Source organism: Canis aureus, chromosome 7 (assembly GCF_053574225.1).
Source record: "Canis aureus isolate CA01 chromosome 7, VMU_Caureus_v.1.0, whole genome shotgun sequence".
Lineage (NCBI taxonomy): Eukaryota > Metazoa > Chordata > Mammalia > Carnivora > Canidae > Canis > Canis aureus.
In genome coordinates this window covers 69,238,828-69,255,843 of record NC_135617.1, presented here as the reverse complement: position 1 = coordinate 69,255,843, position 17,016 = coordinate 69,238,828, and the positions used below count along the sequence as shown (strand labels likewise).

Genomic DNA, 17,016 nt, shown 5'->3' with positions numbered 1-17,016 from the left:
TTGAAGGAATCCCACCCATTTCTCAGATTTGGCTCAGAGAGGAAGGAGTCTGCCTAAGGTTCACACAGCACGTCAGGGGTCAGCCGGACCCAGGTCTGCTGAGTGCTAGCTCAGAATTCTCTGCTAAGGAGCCCTTCACAGAGCAAGACCCCAGAGCTCCAGTGACACCCCTGCTTCCTCAGCCTCTAGCTCCATACCCTCATACAGCAGGACCTCTTTCTCCAGATCAACTCTGATTTTCCCGCCCTCAGCCTCTGCTGGTCCCTCTGCCAGAAATACCCTTCCTGCTCCTCTACCCACCCAATACCCTGGAGGGGCTCATTTTCTCCTCCACTTCCCCCTGGAAACATGCCAGCTCTCTGGCCCAGCTGGAGCTCACCATGCCCACGTGGGCTCTCCCCACACCCTCTCCACTGGCACACGGCATCCTCCTGCTTGTGCCGTGGCCCATCTGCTAACTCTCCTGCTTCAGGGTGCCAGGGCTCCCAGCTCGGCCACCTCTAGGCTGGGTGACTTTGGACAAGTTACTTACCTCTCTGAGCCTTATTTCCCTGTACTACAGTGTGAAGAATACACATAAGAGGTTAATACACATAAGGTGCTCCGAACACAGCCAAGCGCACACGCACTCAGTAAGTGTTTGCTCTTGTAATATTGTCGGGTTTCTCCCATCACCCCATAAGCCCCTTTCAGGGGAGACCATGTCTTTCTCCTCCCTAACTCCCCAGTTTCCAGCAGAGTGCCAGGCACACAGGAGGGACTCATCAACATTGGCTGAACTGGGCCTCATTTCCAGCAGCATCCTCCACCTGGCCTCTCCACACCAGACTCCTTGAGAGGAGGAGTCAGTGATGGGCTGGTTGCGGGGGTGGGGGGTGGGGAGGGGTGTCCCCTGGGGGGGCAGGGGTGTGAAGATGACCTCTGGCTCGCTCCACCCCCACAGCAGGAACGTATGCTCGGATGGGCAGAGAGAAGCCAGGGCGAGGGGCCGGCTGCCTGGCCTGCGGTTTGGCCAGGGAGGAACAGGCAGCTGCAGGCCGGGATAAAATATTTAGGAGCCCACATCCCCAGGAAGTGGAGACTGACAAGCAAAATGAAATGTTGAGATGTAATTACCCGGGCAGGCCAAGCATGTCTCCCCGCCGGCGGCGGGCTCAGCACCGCCCCAACTGCCACAAGCAGGCACTGGGTAATGAAGTCCTCCTGGGCCCTCTCCCATGCCAGCCCTTGCCCCCTCCTCTTCCGGCCAGGCCAGCAGGAGGGGCAGCAGAACAGCAGGACATGCAGCAAACAGGGCGGGCGGGGAGGGCATGGTCCAGCCCTGGCATAGATCCACCCAAGCAATCCCTTCACCTCCACCGGGCCTCAGCTTCCTCAGCCAGAAAATGGGGCTGCTGAGCCATGCCCAGGAGGGAGGACCAGACGGCGAATGTGGGCGTGCTTCATTAACTGGCATGGGCAGAGGACAATGAAAGGACAGCAGTGAGGACAGCAGCAGACACCAGCCTGACCCAGCATGCCACGAGAGGCATTCTTGAGGCGCTGGGCTGCCCAGGACTCAGCTTAGCAGAAGCTGGTAGAAAAAGGTCTGGGGCTGAGGCCCAGATGTGGGTGGGCCAGTCTGCTGTGCTCACCTCACCCCCAGAAACCTTCCCCAGGCCCTCCTAACATGGTTAGGCCACATCCAGGAGCAGAGAGACAGGCACCTGGACAGGGGCTCCAGGCCTAGATCCTGCTTTGCTCAGACTCTTATTTCTGCCTTAGTGCCCAATCACCCTGCCCAGACTCCTCCTTCCTCAAGTCAGCACCTGTCCATTCTTGAGGATTCAGGGCATGGCCTACTCCTCCAGGCAGCCTTCGTGGGTATCCCCAGGCTCCTTCTCCCTTGGGAGCCTGTAACAATTCCAACATCTCCATCACTGCACTTAGCACAGTGAATGAAAATTAGGGGAGATGGCCGCTGTGGGGCCCAGAGCATTCACTGATTCAGCAACCACTTGCTAAGCAGCCCTCCTCCCAGTACCAGGCACTGTCCTCGACACCTTGGCTACAGTTACTAATAGGACAACCAAGAATCCTGCCCTTGTGGAGCTGATAGCCATCTATGGAGTAGACAACAGATGCTGAGGAATGAACGAACTAATTAATTAAGAGTCAGTCTACCGTCCAGAAGGTCTTGGCCTCAGCTCTGCTCCTGTCTTTCTACTTTCCTCTTCCTGTCCTCTCCCACCCCATCTTCTGTCTCTTATCTCTCTCTCTCTCTCTCTCTCACACACACACACATACACACACACACACACACACACACACTACCCCATTATTCCACAGACCCTCATGTTCATACAGTGCTCACATGTTCTCTCATTAATTCCTCCCAATCAGCCCACAGCTTAGGTGACCATTTTACAGATAAAGAAACCAAATCTCACAAGCCAGAGCCTCATCCTGGCTGCCTCCCTGTTCCCTTTTGCCAGCTTCTCTTCCCACCCCCTCCACCTTTCTAACTCTTTCTCCCACCTTCTGGGGTGACTGGCAAGTTGCCTCCTCTCTCTGAGCCCATTTCCCTCTCTGTAAAATGAGGCAGGCAAGGCAGGCTCTGGGAGATGGTAAATGGGACCCATGCTTCTTTCCCCCATTCTCCACTCAGCAGCCCAAGCTGTGTCCCTCTCCATCTTCATTCTCATCCCTCCCTCCCCTCTCCTCTTGCTTGTCACCTTGTCCTGCTTCCTCCTCCCATCCCAAGGCCTCCCTTGGGTCCCAAGATGTCTGTAAAATGGTCGTTAGCTTTCCTTCCGGCTCATTAAAAATGCGAATTTGCATAGAATACCCATATGATCATTCTGTCTACAGCAAAATGGGACATGAATATAAGGCACCATGCAAGTCAGGGAGAAAAGGGAGGACGGTCACAATGGGAAGGGCAGGAAGAGGCCAAATGCTCACCACTAGAGTCTCAGGCCTCAGAGTCAGCCCCCCTCGGGCCCTTCAGCCCTTCCTTGCCCTTTCTGATGGCTAATTCACCTGTTTTTTCATTCTTAACAGTAACCAGCAAAGTAGGGACTGCAATTATCCCCATTTTTACAGATGGTAAAACTGATAGCCAAAGAGGAACAGTGGCCTGTCCAAAGACACCTACAGCAGGTCTGTGGCATTCCTGGGGGGCAGCACTCTCTGCCATGGACTAGACTCCCCCAACCCACGTAGGCCTGCTGCTCTCACCAGAATGCTGCCCCTCCTCCCTCTCAGAAGGAAGAGGTCATGAAGAGCCACACCAGTCATGCAGTTCTTCTACCCAGAACAGCCCCTGCTCCTCTGGGACAGGCCCACCTTTTTTAAATTCTCCTCCCATCGCCCTCTCCTCAAGGAAGCTTCCCCTCTCCAAAACAACCATTTAGCCAGGTGCAGAAATTTTTGGAGACAAATGTTTCCAAACCTCTTCTCCCAGCTATAGACAGTTGACCCTTGAGCAACACGGGTTTGAACTGTGCAGGTCCACTTGTACGTGGATTTTTCTTGGCCCAGTAGAGTACTGTAAACATCTTCTCTCTTTCTTGTGATTTTCTGAGTGATATTTTCTTTTTTCTAGCTTGCTTTATTATAATATCACATACAAAATATGTGTTAACCAACTGTTTATGTTATCAGTAAAGTTTCTGGTCGACAGAAGGCAATTAGTAGTTAAGTTTTGAAAGAGTCAAAACTTATATACAGATTTTCAACAGCACAGGGGCCAGTATTCCTAACCCCTATGCTGTTCAAGGATCAACTGTAATTACATTTAGACCTGCCTCATCCCAAAAAGAATTTGCAGCAGTGCCCAAAAAGAAATATACTTGGCTAAAAAGAATTTGATAACAGAATTGAGGAGATAGAACCTCTACTCTATAGATGAGGCTTTGCTCAGCAGCCACAGACTGGCAGAGAACTGGCAGTTTGTTGGGACCAGAGCCAACCAGGGCTTCCCCCAGATGGCCCGCCTTGGGGCAATTGTCACTATCCGTGGTGCTGAACCCAGGTGTGCACGCGTGACCTCCCGTCCACATGCAATTTAGGAGCAAGTCCTTCGGGCTGGAGCTTCAAAATACACCCTAAATCTGTCCCTTATTATCAGCCCCACCCCCAGCCTAAGCCAAATCACTTCTCACTTGGATGATGGCAATGGCCTCCTCACTTGCATTCCTGCCTCAGTGCCTCCCTCCGCCCAGTCTGTTCCCCACACAAAGCCAGAAAGATTCTATTAATCTCAAGTCTGTTAACATCCCTCCTCTTCCCACAAACCTCCAATAGTTCCCATCTCATTCAGAACAAAATCTAAAGTTCTCCCAGTGGCCTACAAGGCCCCATGTGACCTGTCCCTCTTCTTCTACTTCCCTCTACCTCACTCACTCTGCTGCTTCCTCTTGGCTATTCCCCAAACGCCAGGAAGCTTCCCACCTCAGGCCCTTTGCACTTGCTGGTACCTCTGCCTGGGGCACTCTTCCCAGAGATCACAAGCCTCACTCTCTCACTGCATTTGGGGCTCTTCTCAAATGTCCATCTCTGCAGAAAGGCATTCCCTGACCACCTTATATGAGATAATCTCCCCTATCTGGCCCTCTCTGTCACTTACACTGATTTATTCTTCTCCATAGAATGTCATCAGCTCCTATCTAAAATTGTATTACACAGTGATGCATTTACTTGTTTGTTATAAGCTCCTTTGGCCCTCTCCCCAAATGGGAGCTCACAAGGCCAAGGATCTTTGTCTGTTTGGTCCACTGCCATAGGCCCAGTGTCCTGGTTGAATGCCTGGCACACAGTAGGTGCTCAATAAATATTTATCCAGCAAATGAATGAATTACCACCCAAAGGCAAAAGATGAAGGAGGAAATCCCTCACTCCTCCTCACCAGCTACATCCCATGGAGCTGGCTCTGTGTAATTTAGAGGCCTAGACTCCATCTTTCTGAGTCCCTAAGAACTCTAGGAACGAACACGAGGGGAGCTAGCATTGAAGAAGTGACTAGCAAGGGATGTGTCCCTCTCTATCTTTGGGGACTGTTAGACAGGGCCTCTCATAGGCTCATACACAGCCATCATGATGGTGACACCTGACCCACCTCCCACCACCACCCCACACACACACACTCTCCATCAGAGGAACCCCTCTACCCTCTCCTACTCTGGCTCTGAGCAGAACCTCTGGCCTTTCTTGGGGACAGTCCCTGTAGGTCCCTCCCTCTGGCTGACCCACCAGCATTTCCCTGGAGAAGGCCAGGTAAAAGGCAGGCTCAACTGCCTCAAAGAAGGCTCTACCTTCCTTCCCTCAAGTTCCAGAGTCACACAGACCTAAGTGTCAACCCCAGCTCTGCCACTGCCAAAGCAGTGAGGGCCCAGGCAAGCCTGTGGGTAACCTGAGCCATACTCGCCTCTACTAAAAAAAAAAAAAAAAAGGGACAAGTCTCAGAGTGGCTGTGTAGGGGCTCATACTGGGGCCAGAGCCTAGCAGCTTCCGTGAGGACAGTTAATGAGATATCCCCAAGAACTATGTATATTAAAACAAAAGGAGATTCAGGGGTTTTCCCCAGGCCAGGCCAGCAGAGGAGCCAATGCAGGAGTCAGAGCCTGTTGGGGCTCAAAGACCCTGGGAAGGGGCTGGTGGACATAGAATAGCAAGGCAAAAATGGCTATGAGCATCCCTCTGTGTGTCCATGTGTGTGACCCCATTGAAGAAGGCACCCAGCACCTTTGTGGTCTTACTGATAAAGAACTGGAAGCTCAGGAAGGGAAAGGGACTAGCTTAAGGTCACACACGGTAGAGGATAAGGCTGAGAGTCCCCCCTGCCCCAGGACACTCAGCAGCCCCATAGAGGCCTGAAGCAGGAAGTCTTAGGGTGGAGAAGAAAGAAAACGGTGAGCTCACAGGGTCTTTCTAGAGCTGCAGGGAAAAAGCAGTCTGGAGCTTGCTTCAGCTGCATCTCCAAGGAGCTCAGAGTGAGGTGGACCCCACCTCAGATGGGAAACAGGACTGGGGACCCCACCTCAGATGGGAAAACAGGATGAAATCCAATAGTCAGCCACTAGGTGCAGAGGGTTCGTGTAAGTCAAGTCCCAAACCCCAGCAGGGAAAGGTCACTGGTCTTCACTGCTTGCTTTTTAACAAAAGGGAAGAGGTCAGAAGGGATCAGGTTGCCATGCACAGGGCTCCTCTGTGGGCTCAGGTCCAGACCCAAGAACCAGACACACTGGCAGCTGAAGGCCAAGCCTATGGTATCCAGATTTTCATGTGATGAGGATGGACAGAAAAGCTAAGAGAGGTGAGTGAGGCATGCAGAGATGCATGCTGGGGGAACTCGCAGGTCCCCTAACCTATCACCTTCACATTGGCCATCAAGCTGACACTCCAAGAGGGAAAGTGACTGGTTACACAGCCACCCAGAGACAGAGTCAGAACCAGACTGGGCCCCAGTGCCCCTACTCTGATTCGTCATGGTGACAATGGATGCACCTTTGGTAGCCTGGTGTTTCACTTAGGGACCAGACTGTGCTAAATGCCTTACACCAATTCATTCACTAAATGCTCACAGCAACCTAATGGGGGTACTATCTATATCCCCCTTTCATGAAGTAGAAACTGAAGCCCAAAGACCATAAGGGACTGCTCAAGGCGGTGCAGAGTCTGGCGGCAGAGACAGCATCTGGGCTCTTAACCACTCCACTCTACTACAGCATCCAGAGGACAGGGTTCAGAAGGTCAAAGCCACAAAGGGGCTGCAATCCACAAAGGGAAGTTTTTTAAACCCCAAAGAAATCTTCAAACGTGTTCCACAAAGGAGGCTGGTGAAAAAAAAAAATGTTGCTTCCTGTCCAAGAGGGCAGGGATGCAAATTCAGAGCAACAAGGGCTTGGTGTCTAATATTTTCTTCCTCCTGTAACTCCCATCAAGCTTAGAGGCAAACCCAGAATGGAGCACATCCCTGCTATGATAGGCCAGGGTGAACACATCAAAGACGGAATGGAGAGAGAAGGAAAAGTGACCCAATGCCACCCATACCAGGGGACTCACAAAATAAAGAGGTGTCAGCACCTTGCCAAAGGCCAGAGTGGCAGAGAAATCAGAGTGGACAGGCAAAGTCCCCAAGGCAGGTCAGGCAAGCTTGGGGTTATCTTCACAGCAATACGAAGATTGACCTGGCAATCACCGAGCAGTCACATTGATGCCAGCACCTTGCCAATCTCCAAGCACTGGCCAGGAGACTCAACTGGCTCGTGGTAGGCCTCATGGGTTGGCAGGGGGTACCCATGCCAGGTCCACTTAATTTCCATCTATAGTAGAGTGACAGGCAGCAGACCAAGGCAGGGGAAGTCATGATGGGTATCAAGTTCAATGAGGACTGACTACTAAGCTAGAATGGTGGGTACTGGCTGCAAGGTGGGGCCCATTTCCCTTCCGCATCCTTGGAAAATACATGGCTAGTGGGCAGGGCATACTGGGCCCCAGCTGCTGGGTCCCTGTACTGTGACTCCCAGAAGCAGCTGGGGGGAGAGTCCAGAGGTCTCCCCCTCAGAAGATGCTACAAGCTCATATATACCAAGCTAAAGCCAGCAGCAGGACCCCTCCCTGCTTCCAGCTCCCCAGCCCTTTGGCTAATGTCAACCACATTTCATCTGATTACATGCTCCAGGCTCTGTCCCTGTACAATTGGCCCAAATCATCCCTGAACCAAAAGACCAAACTCTGAAGTGCTACCATTTGATACTCATTCCTCTGGGTCTTCAGGGATGTCTTCTTTTCCAGCACTCCTCTGAGAGCCTTTGCTTATGGAGAAAAATGCCTGGAGCCCAGGGCCATAGACTGTGAGGACACAGCCTGTAGGGGGCAGAGTTAGACACTGGAGATGAACTGATTACAGATGAGGGAAGGAGGGCCCAGAAGGACAGTGATGGGCCCAAGGACACAGGGCTGGTCATCTGCTGGCCCACATGTTCATTCCATAAACATCTATTAAGCTCCTGCTGTGTGCAAGAGAGGGCAAGGAGGACAGAGCCAAGGAGCCCTTCCTTTCCCAGCCTCAAGAAGCCTAGAGTCAAATGGAAGAGGCCCAGGGAAAGTTCAGTAAGCACTGGGGTGGGTGTGCTTGAGGCTTCCCAGGTGGTGAGCCCTGGGGACCATCATCCTCCCTCCTGGTGAGCATCTCTGCCTCCCAGGCAGGAAAGCAGATGACAGAAGCCCTCAGGGAGGCAGGGCCTTGGCCTGAGCCTTAAGGGCAAAGAGGACCCGCCAGGGCCCTGAGCAAATGAGACACAGAAGGTGGAGACGGTGTGTGCTAATACCATCCCTTGGGTAAGCACACATGACCCCAACTGCCAAAAAATTTTTAAATAGGATTGGCTTGAAAAAAACTCTGTTCAGTTCCATGTCACACTACTCCCTGTCCCATGGCCATGAGGACCAGGCCAAGCCCCTCAGCGGGGTCCCACCTGCCTGACTCACTCCTACCTCCAGCCTCTTACTCATGCTTTCCCCCAGCTGGCATGCCCTTCCCCTCCTCTTCACTTGTCTAAGCTATGTCTTTGGGCCGATCCCCTGCAACCCTGGAGTATATCCCTTACTTTACCAGATGCATGGTAAACTCTACTGAGCCCCTACTGCATGCAGGGCAGTGCGTGAGGTCAGGTGGTACACTGCTCCCCTCACCCTACCCAGAGCCAGCAGGGCCCCTGGGACCTCTCCTCGCCTCACACAGGAGCTGCATACCTGGAGGGTGTGAAGCCCAGGCCAGCTGGGAAACTCAAGCAGGTCTGGAAAGCTCAGTGTCCTCCCCTTGCTGCACTCCAGGAAGAAAAAAAAAAAAAAAAAAACACCCCCAAGCCAGGCACTGTAGCAAGAAATGAGAGGAAGCAGGGCCCTTCATGGCAGCCTGATGCAGCTGCAGAGCAGCCCCGAGCTCTCATATCCCTGCTTCTGCCTCCGGGAAAGGATTCTGTCCTCGGGGAGTCAGGAGAGGGTCACTGGCCAGGGAGCTTAGTGGGAAGGGAGCTGGGGTCTCAGGGCCCCCGGACCTAAGCCCAGGTGCCTCTGCTCTGTCGACCTCAGTCTGCCCTTCTGCAGGTTGGGAGAACAACCTCGGGCACCCTAGGAGAAGAGCTAAAGAAGAAAGCAGCTGGGGGTGGAGTCTGTGATCGATCAGCCACTCGTTTCCCAGATATTTACTAGGCAGCTGCTATATGCTGGGGACTTGCTGGGGATGCAGCAGAGAGCAAAACGGGCAAAAAAAAAAATCTCTGCCCTCGTAGACCATAAACAAATATAAATTGATTTGTCAAGTGCTATAAGAAAAACAGAGCCAGGAACGGAATGGAGAGCAATGGGCCAGGGGAGGGGCTATAATACTGTGGTCAGAAAGGCCTCTCTGAGGAGGGGACAGCTGGGAAGACACCTGAATGTGGTGAGGATGTGGGCATACGGACATTCACAGAAAGACGGCTCCAGGCAGAGGGGCCACCAGCGCAAGGCTCCTGAGGTGAGCTACTACCCAGTGTCAGAGGAGCAGGGAGGAGGCTGGTGTGGCTGCAGCAGAGATGGAAGGGAGGAGAAAAGGCCAGGGGCAACAGGAAGGGAAGCAGGCATTCGGTCCACTCTCAGGGCTCTCTGGATCCTGGAGGCACCTCTCTGCTTTCCCAGATACATAAGCAGAGCTAGCACCCCCCAACCCCGGTGGCACAAACCTTTCCGGCTGGCCAACCTCTTCCCCATCCCCTTGGAGCCTCCAGGAGGTGAGTGTTCCCTTTACAGCCAGAGAAGCTGAGTCCAGAGATGTCACATACACAACCGGACGAGGAGGCGCCCCAGCCTTGAGCCTGGGCTGCCGCCCCGCCAGTCACTGCCCAAGCTGCTGCGCTGCTGACAGGGACCATCTAAATGCAAGCCTGAAGCTCAGCAGTGGGAGCTGGAGCTGGAGGTCAGACCAGTAACAGCTTGACTCACCAGTGTCTCCGGAATATCAATAGGGGACACAGGGACACAGCAGGGAGATGAGGCTTTGGAACTCCTCACTGTGCAAGGGACAGGGTGTCCTCCAAGGAGCTGGCCTGATCCATCCACCCCCGCCCTCTCCTGCTGCATTGAGTGGCCACCTTGTTCCCACCTTAGAAGCCCAGGCACCCAGGAGGCTGGAATCGCTCCCCAGAAAAGACCAGAACCAAACTCCCCAGGTAATTCCATGGAGACGCCCTTGTCAGGAGCTGACCTGTGTCCTTCCTGCCACATGCACTTGAGGTGGGGGGACCATCAGCTGGATTCAAATTCCACTCCTGCTATTCTTCCAGCTGTGTGACCTCAGGGAACTTACAACTTCTCTGATCCTCAGTTTTGCCATCCGTGTAATGGGGTTGTCTTGAGGGCTAAATGAGTTAACATGTATGAAGTACACAAAAGGAGATCTGGTCCACAGAAGGGCTCCATCAATATTACCTACTACTACCATCCACTCTCCCGTCACCCACATAGGAGGCCCTAGGATGCTACTCCTGTTTGACCTTAAGCAGACCTTAACTGACCTTAACTTCTCTGAGCCTCCATTTTCCTCATTCGTGAAATGGAGCCCTACAGGAAATAAACCGAGGCTCACATAGGGCCCCATGGACAAAGAAAGGTTGTGGGGGTATAAGAATTTATACCCCAGGCCCCACCCCTGAGAGGGCCCAGGATGGTGGAGGGAAGCACCCAGGGCAGGGCCATGTCTCAAGGGTACCACCCCCTCATGCCTGAGTGACTCAGTCACATTATCTCCAGAGCCCAGGCGGAGTCTGCTCTGCATGCCTAATCCCAACATCGGTTTCACTCCTGCCTCTCTGCCTTCCCCTCAGCACAGGCTCCCCCTGGCAAGGAGGAGGGAGTCCCGGCATCCAAAGACGACGGGAAGAGCACCAGACACCGCACGTGAGCACGCACACAGGCCCACCAGTCACATGTCCAGAAAATCACAAATGTGCACCCCCACCACCACGTGTGTCCTGCCCTCACGGCTTCTGGAGCTCACCTGGCTGCCCTGTGGCTGCCAGACCAGCTGTCCTATAAGTACCAGCAGGCCTGGGCTCCTATGGCTTTGTCCCTAGCCTTGTCCCTGAACATGAACTACAGCTTCAGTTAGCGCCCAGCATGGTCCCCTCGGGCGTTCCAGCTCACCCAGGGCCTCCCCAGGAGTTGCCGGGCAATGGGGAGGCCGGTAGCCACCAGATCCCCCAATAATAACCCTCCGATATGTGTTCCTGGGCTCCCACGGCTGTGGGCCAGAAGCATGTTCCACTCTGGTAGCAACCAGGTTTATCCTCATTTCACAGGTGAGAAACCCAAAACTGAGCAGCTGAGTGACTTTCCCGGGTTCTCACAGCCAATAGGTGGACAAGCCAGAGCCCAGATCTGCCTGCCAGAAGCTGCCCGCTAGCCACACGCTGCCGCCTCTGCTACGGGGGCCGCGGGGAGACGGGCAGCATAGTGTTGAAAGGCCTGGGTGGGGGATCCCTGGGTGGCTTAGCGGTTGAGCGCTTTCCTTCAGCCCAGGGCGTGACCCTAGAGTCCTGGGATTAAATCCCGTATCGGGCTCCCTGCATGGAGCCTGCTTCTCCCTCTGCCTGTGTCTCTGCCTCTCTCTCTCTCTCTGTCTGTGTGTGTGTGTGTGTGTCTCATGAATAAATAAATAAAATCTTAAAAAAAAAAAAAAAAGAAAAAGAAAAGAAAAGAAAGAAAGGCCTGGGTGTGACAGCCACACTCCAAGGCCTGCTCCAACACCTCACTGTGTGAGCCTGGGCAAGCCCCTCTGAGCCTCAGTTCCCCTATCTGTAAAATGGGAACAAAAAGACCAGCCCCCACAGGGTTGTCACCAGGATTCATGATGGTGCAGGGAGGGTGCCTGGCACAGGACAGGGCTCAGTCAAGGGCCACAGGAAGGTCTGGGGGCTGAGCCACAAGACTGAATGTTCAAAGTAGGAGCACACAGCGCTGATGCGGGCTGGGAAATGCAGGACCAGGGCTTCCTTTAAGCCCCAAGCCAATGGCCCAATCCGTGCTGGGTGCAATGCAAGAGCTCCCCACACAGAGGACAGAGCTGGGTTTCAGTTCCTGGTCCTCCATATCCTGGTTACGTGGTTGGGGAAATGACCTACTCTCTCTGGCCTTAGTTTCTTCTCTTATAAAATGGACACAACTGTGCTCCCCTACAAGACCCCAAGCCCACACAACAGGCACCCAGGACTTGCTGGCCAAGCTCTCCCCTCAGCTCTGATGTGTGTCCTCAGCCTAGCAAGTGCACCCTCCCCTCTACTCTGCTCCCTGGCACTCTTCTGAGCAACTCACAGATGATTTATACTTCAGAGAGTGAATCAATACAATATACGGCCAAAGACATCTTTAATCTTTCACAGGGATTAGGCTACAAGGTACAGTGGCCTCTTTCTACAGGCCGCTCAATTCTGATTTCAATTTGGCCAGCTGGAGCGCAGCTTTCTCTCTCCTTTTTCTTTTCACCACCTAAAGACGTTCCTCCAAATCAAGTTTCATTTTAGCAGGTGGGGTGGGGAGACCTAGCTGCCCATACCCGAGGGGAAGCCTAGCCAGGGCCCTGGGGCTGCAGGGGGACAGAAGGAGCTTTTAAGGACATGGAAGTTCAGGCCGGGTGGGAGGCCAGGCCCTCGGTGATGGGAGAGCACACAGAGGGCAGGGGTGCGGTGAGGGACACCTGTACCAGGCCAGGAGAGCCCCTGAGCTGCAGGCGCTGGCAGCACAGCTAGTTTTCTTATTTTTCTAGAATTCTTTGTTTTTAAACCTTTTGTAAAAAGATATTTTGTGTGTGTGATTTTCTTTATTTATTAGAGAGAGAGAGACAGAGATAGTGACAGAGAACATTAGCAAGTAGGAGAGGGAGAAGCAGCTCCCCGCTGGGCAGGTAGCCAGATGCGGGCTCGATCCCAGGACCCTGGGACAAAGGCAGACGCCCAACTGTTCCAGCCACCCAGGCACCCCTTTTTAAAAATCTTGAGTAGGCTTTATATTTTCTAGCCACCAAATGAGATGCTTGTGGAAAATTCAAACAGTAGTCTAAGTTTCAGCCAAAACACAAATACCTAGAGCTCATCCCAATCCCATGCTTCTCCCACTCTTAACACACCAGCAAGTGTCCCTCCAGGCTCTGTGTGTGTGTGTGTGTGTGTGTGTGTGTGTGTGTGAGACTGTCATCCCCCCATCCGTGGGAAAGGGGGGCAGAAGATGGAGCGATGAATACAAAAGCAGTTCCGACGTCTCATCCTGGAGCCAGACAGCCTGGGTTCAAATCCCTTCTTCAACTCATACGTGGATGGCCTGATGTCGGTTTTCTTTCTCTCTATGCCTCACTTCCTCCCCTGTAAAATGGGGATATCCACCTCACAGGGTAGGGAGGATTCCCCAGGACCACAGGTGTGAAACAGGTGTTCAGCAGGGGCCAGGCATGTAGGGAGAGCTATGTAAGTGCTGGGAGTGGCTCCCAGGGCCCTATGGCTGTGTCTGAACACAACTGAAAACTAAAGCTCTAGACCTTCTGTCCGTCCCTCTAGCACCTTTGTTCCCAAAGCCTGTAGAGGTTACACCATAAACAGGGAGGTGGTGGGCTTGTTTGGGAAAGGATTCCAGCCAACGGGCAGAGCAGGGGATGGGGCTACCCCAGAGAGAGGCACCCACCTCCGAGCAAAGCAGCAAAGGACCTGTAGGCAGCCAGAGGGAGGGGGCTGTGGCACCAGGGTCTGACACTACAGGCGGGGGGGGGGGGGGGGGGGGGGGCGGCAGGGAGCTGCAGCCCGCCTGCTTTAGGTGGGAGTGGGACCCCTCCAGCCCGTGCTGCCCTCTGCCTGGCCAGCTGCCCGAGCGGGGAGTGGCCTGGAGCTGCGGCCATCGGTCAGCGCCGCCCCACTTCCGTCCTCTCCACCAGGTTGCAGGCACCCGAGCTGCTCTGGCTGTACAATTAAAGGGGCTTATCTGAGATTTATAGCAGGATTATGTCCGCAGGGTGTTACCAACACCAGCCTCTGGATACTCTGTGGTCCTTAGGAAAAGCAATTAGAGTCCTGAGGTTATTCGGGTATAAATATACAGATGCCATCCTCCAAGGTCGAGGGCGCCACAATGAGCTATTTAGAGATAGAGCCTTGGGAGAGGCCAGGGGCCCCTCTGCGAGGAGCTGCCAGGAGGGGAAGAGCCTGTCTGCCTCCCCCGCACACCCCACCCATGTGCAATGAACCATCCCGCTTGGCAAGGCTCACCCAGACCCGGGTGGAGCCCCCAACCCGGGGCCTGACCACAGCGGCTGGATGCACACCACCACCACCACCACCACGGCCCCAGGCAGCCTGCCCTCCTCAGCACCATCAGAACTGAGCCTTGCAGTGCTGGGGGCTTCAGGCTTGACTAGGTATTAACCCTTGTTATACCAGTCTCTTACCGCTTGCTGGTATCTAAAAGCGTTACCCCTGGAGCTTCTGAGGACAAGTAAGGGAATGGGGGGAGTTTAAAGGGGGAAAGCTGGCTTGTGGTAAGGGTAGGGGGAGGCCTCCAGGAGAGCACATCACTTTCCCAGGTCCTCACATTCCCCCCAGGGGCACCAACTTCCCTGAAGACACCAGGAACCAACACAGCCCTGCTGGCCCTGCCTCTCACTCCCACCACACAGCACAATCCTTCCAAGAACCTGCTGGTGGAGCCCCTGTCTCCCGGGTCCCTGAGACACCCCCCCCACCGCCCCAGACAAAGCCACCTCCATCCCCACCCCTTCCCCTTCTCCATCTGCCTGAAAACAGCAGCTGTTCCACAGGAAAACTGACACTCCCTCTGTCTGCCTGGCTACGCTGGCAAAAGTCATTCACATCCCCTCCTACCCCTGGGGGGTTACCCAGCCAGCTGGGGAGGCCACGGACTGCTCCCCAGGGCTCAGGGGGCTGAGGTCCCTGAGGGGAATGGCCCAGGGCGGGCAGGGCCCACGGCAGGACCCAGAGAGCGGCTCTTGGGCAGTGCTTGGCCACCAGGCCCTGACACCCGCCCCCCTTCCCCCCCTGGGCCCAAGCACGACTCACCATCCTCCCGGGACTTCTGGATGAAGGCCTCCACACCACTCTCACCATAGCTGCCTTCCGAGGCCAGCGTGGACACGTAGTTCCACTTGAGGGCACGGACGATGTCCACCATGGCCTGGGCCTGGTACGTGTCCGACGGGACCACACGGGAGAAGAAGTCGTAGCGGCTGTTGTCACTCAGGTCGGGGGCTGTGGAGGCGTAGCTGATCTGGGGGATCTGGGGGCGAGACGGGCCGCTGATGGGGCGGCTGGCACCCCCTCCACGCCAGCCAACACCACACCACCACTCCACACCGACCTCCTTCCCATCCCCAGAGCCACAGGAGGTTGGGGGAGACCCCTGATGCGGGCTGGATGGGTCCTAGCCCACCTGACAGAGGAGGAAACTGAGGCCCAGAGAGTGTGAGCACCTGGTTGGGTGGCTGTCCCCTGGCTCCAGACCAGGGTCCCAATGCCTCCCACCTCCTCCTGGTCCCCGCCAGTCCTCCCCATGTCCTCCCCATGTCCTCTGCATCCCCGACAGGAATCAGACTGGCATCAGAGTGAGAAGTAACTGGTGCACCAGCACAAACCCTCCTCTTCCAGAAAAGTGTTCCAACCAGCCTCACTGGGTCCTGTGAAGTCCTCACCACATACCCCATATACATATGTGCACACACAGACACACACACACACCAGAATCATAGAGGATTACACGTGTAAACACACACCAGAGCCTCTGGGTGCCTCCATTTACACAAAGAACTGGAAGATCCCAGGAGCAGATGTCCCCAGATGGACACCACAGCGCAGCCCAAGGATGGGGTGGGGCTGAGGGTGTCAAGATAGACCCCTAGAGGTCATTTGGCCCATGACCTTCCCCCAGGCAGCCCCTCCTGTCACCACCCAGTGGACCCTGTCCCCACAGCTCCTTCGTGCTGCCCAGCTCAGAGGAGACAGAACCCAGGTCCCTGCTCTCCCACAACCCTGCCCACCCCGTGGATGGACTCGCAGGAAGACAGAGTGTGTGGGGCCCCGGGAGGTCCCTCCCTCTGCAGCCTGCAACACAGGCCCCAGACAGGCCTCCATGGCAGACTCCAGCCCCCTGCCTCCCGCCCCAGCTCTCCCAGCCACAGAGCACCTTTCTGCCCCCGCAGACCTCACCGAGGCCCTCTTGACACAAAGGTGAGCTGCAGAACCCTTAAGCCCTTAAGCTGACCCTCTTCCTGTGGTTGATATCCAACCATTCCCGAAGGACAAACACCTCTCAGCCAGTCTATGGCACCCTCAGTTGAGGGTGGGAAATGTTGCAGGGGGCGAGAGGATTTGGAGTGCACCCTGGACAAGTGGCTGCCCACCTGGCCTATGCCTATGATGTCCCTACCCCCAGGGACAGCAGGGTCCGCCTTCCACTAAGGACATCCATTGGGACAAGGACACGGCTCAGCCCCCCATGAAGTTCCCCAGATGGGTCCTCACTGAACTCACTCACGAGAAAGGTAAGGATGGGGTAGGAAGGACTGGTTTTCCAGATCTGGGGAGCCAACTAAAGGTAACCCCAGGCCGTCTCACGTAGTTCTTGTGGTCCTTCTAGGATGCCATGAAACCATTGTGATGCTGTTTGTAATAGCAAACCTTTGGAAATAATCCGGTAAAAGAAGCCAGGGCCCCACAAGAAGTACATCGGCCGTGAAAAAGAACCCGGCAGCTTTCCATGCGCTGCTCTGGATAGCTCTCCAAGACCCGCAGCAGGAACCGAGCACCCAGACACAGCTCTGTGTGTGAGCGGCACCTTGCTTGTCGTGTGCGGGGGGCGGCACAGATTCTCACTCTCTGACGCAACAGGGAACCAGGTGGCTGGGGGGCAGGGTTGATGGGAGACCTTTCCCCTGATACCCTTTGTATATTTTGCATGTAGAATAATGCAAACATACCACCTGCTTGGAAAACAAATCACGCT

At 54.7% G+C, this 17,016-nt stretch overlaps 1 protein-coding gene across 13 annotated transcripts in view; it reads right to left on the bottom strand.

Moving 5' to 3' along the window:
- The window catches only part of GRM4 (glutamate metabotropic receptor 4), a 115,841-nt gene that overhangs the window by 45,203 nt on the left and 53,622 nt on the right, over window positions 1–17,016 (bottom strand). For all 13 annotated transcript variants that reach the window (XR_013383672.1, XM_077904384.1, XM_077904381.1 and 10 more), the window contains one exon: window positions 15,078–15,294. Coding sequence is in view for 12 of the 13 variants with exons in the window: in XM_077904384.1 (XP_077760510.1) it covers window positions 15,078–15,294 (217 nt within the window). In the remaining variant the exon portion in view is untranslated. The remainder of the gene's footprint in view (window positions 1–15,077; window positions 15,295–17,016) is intronic.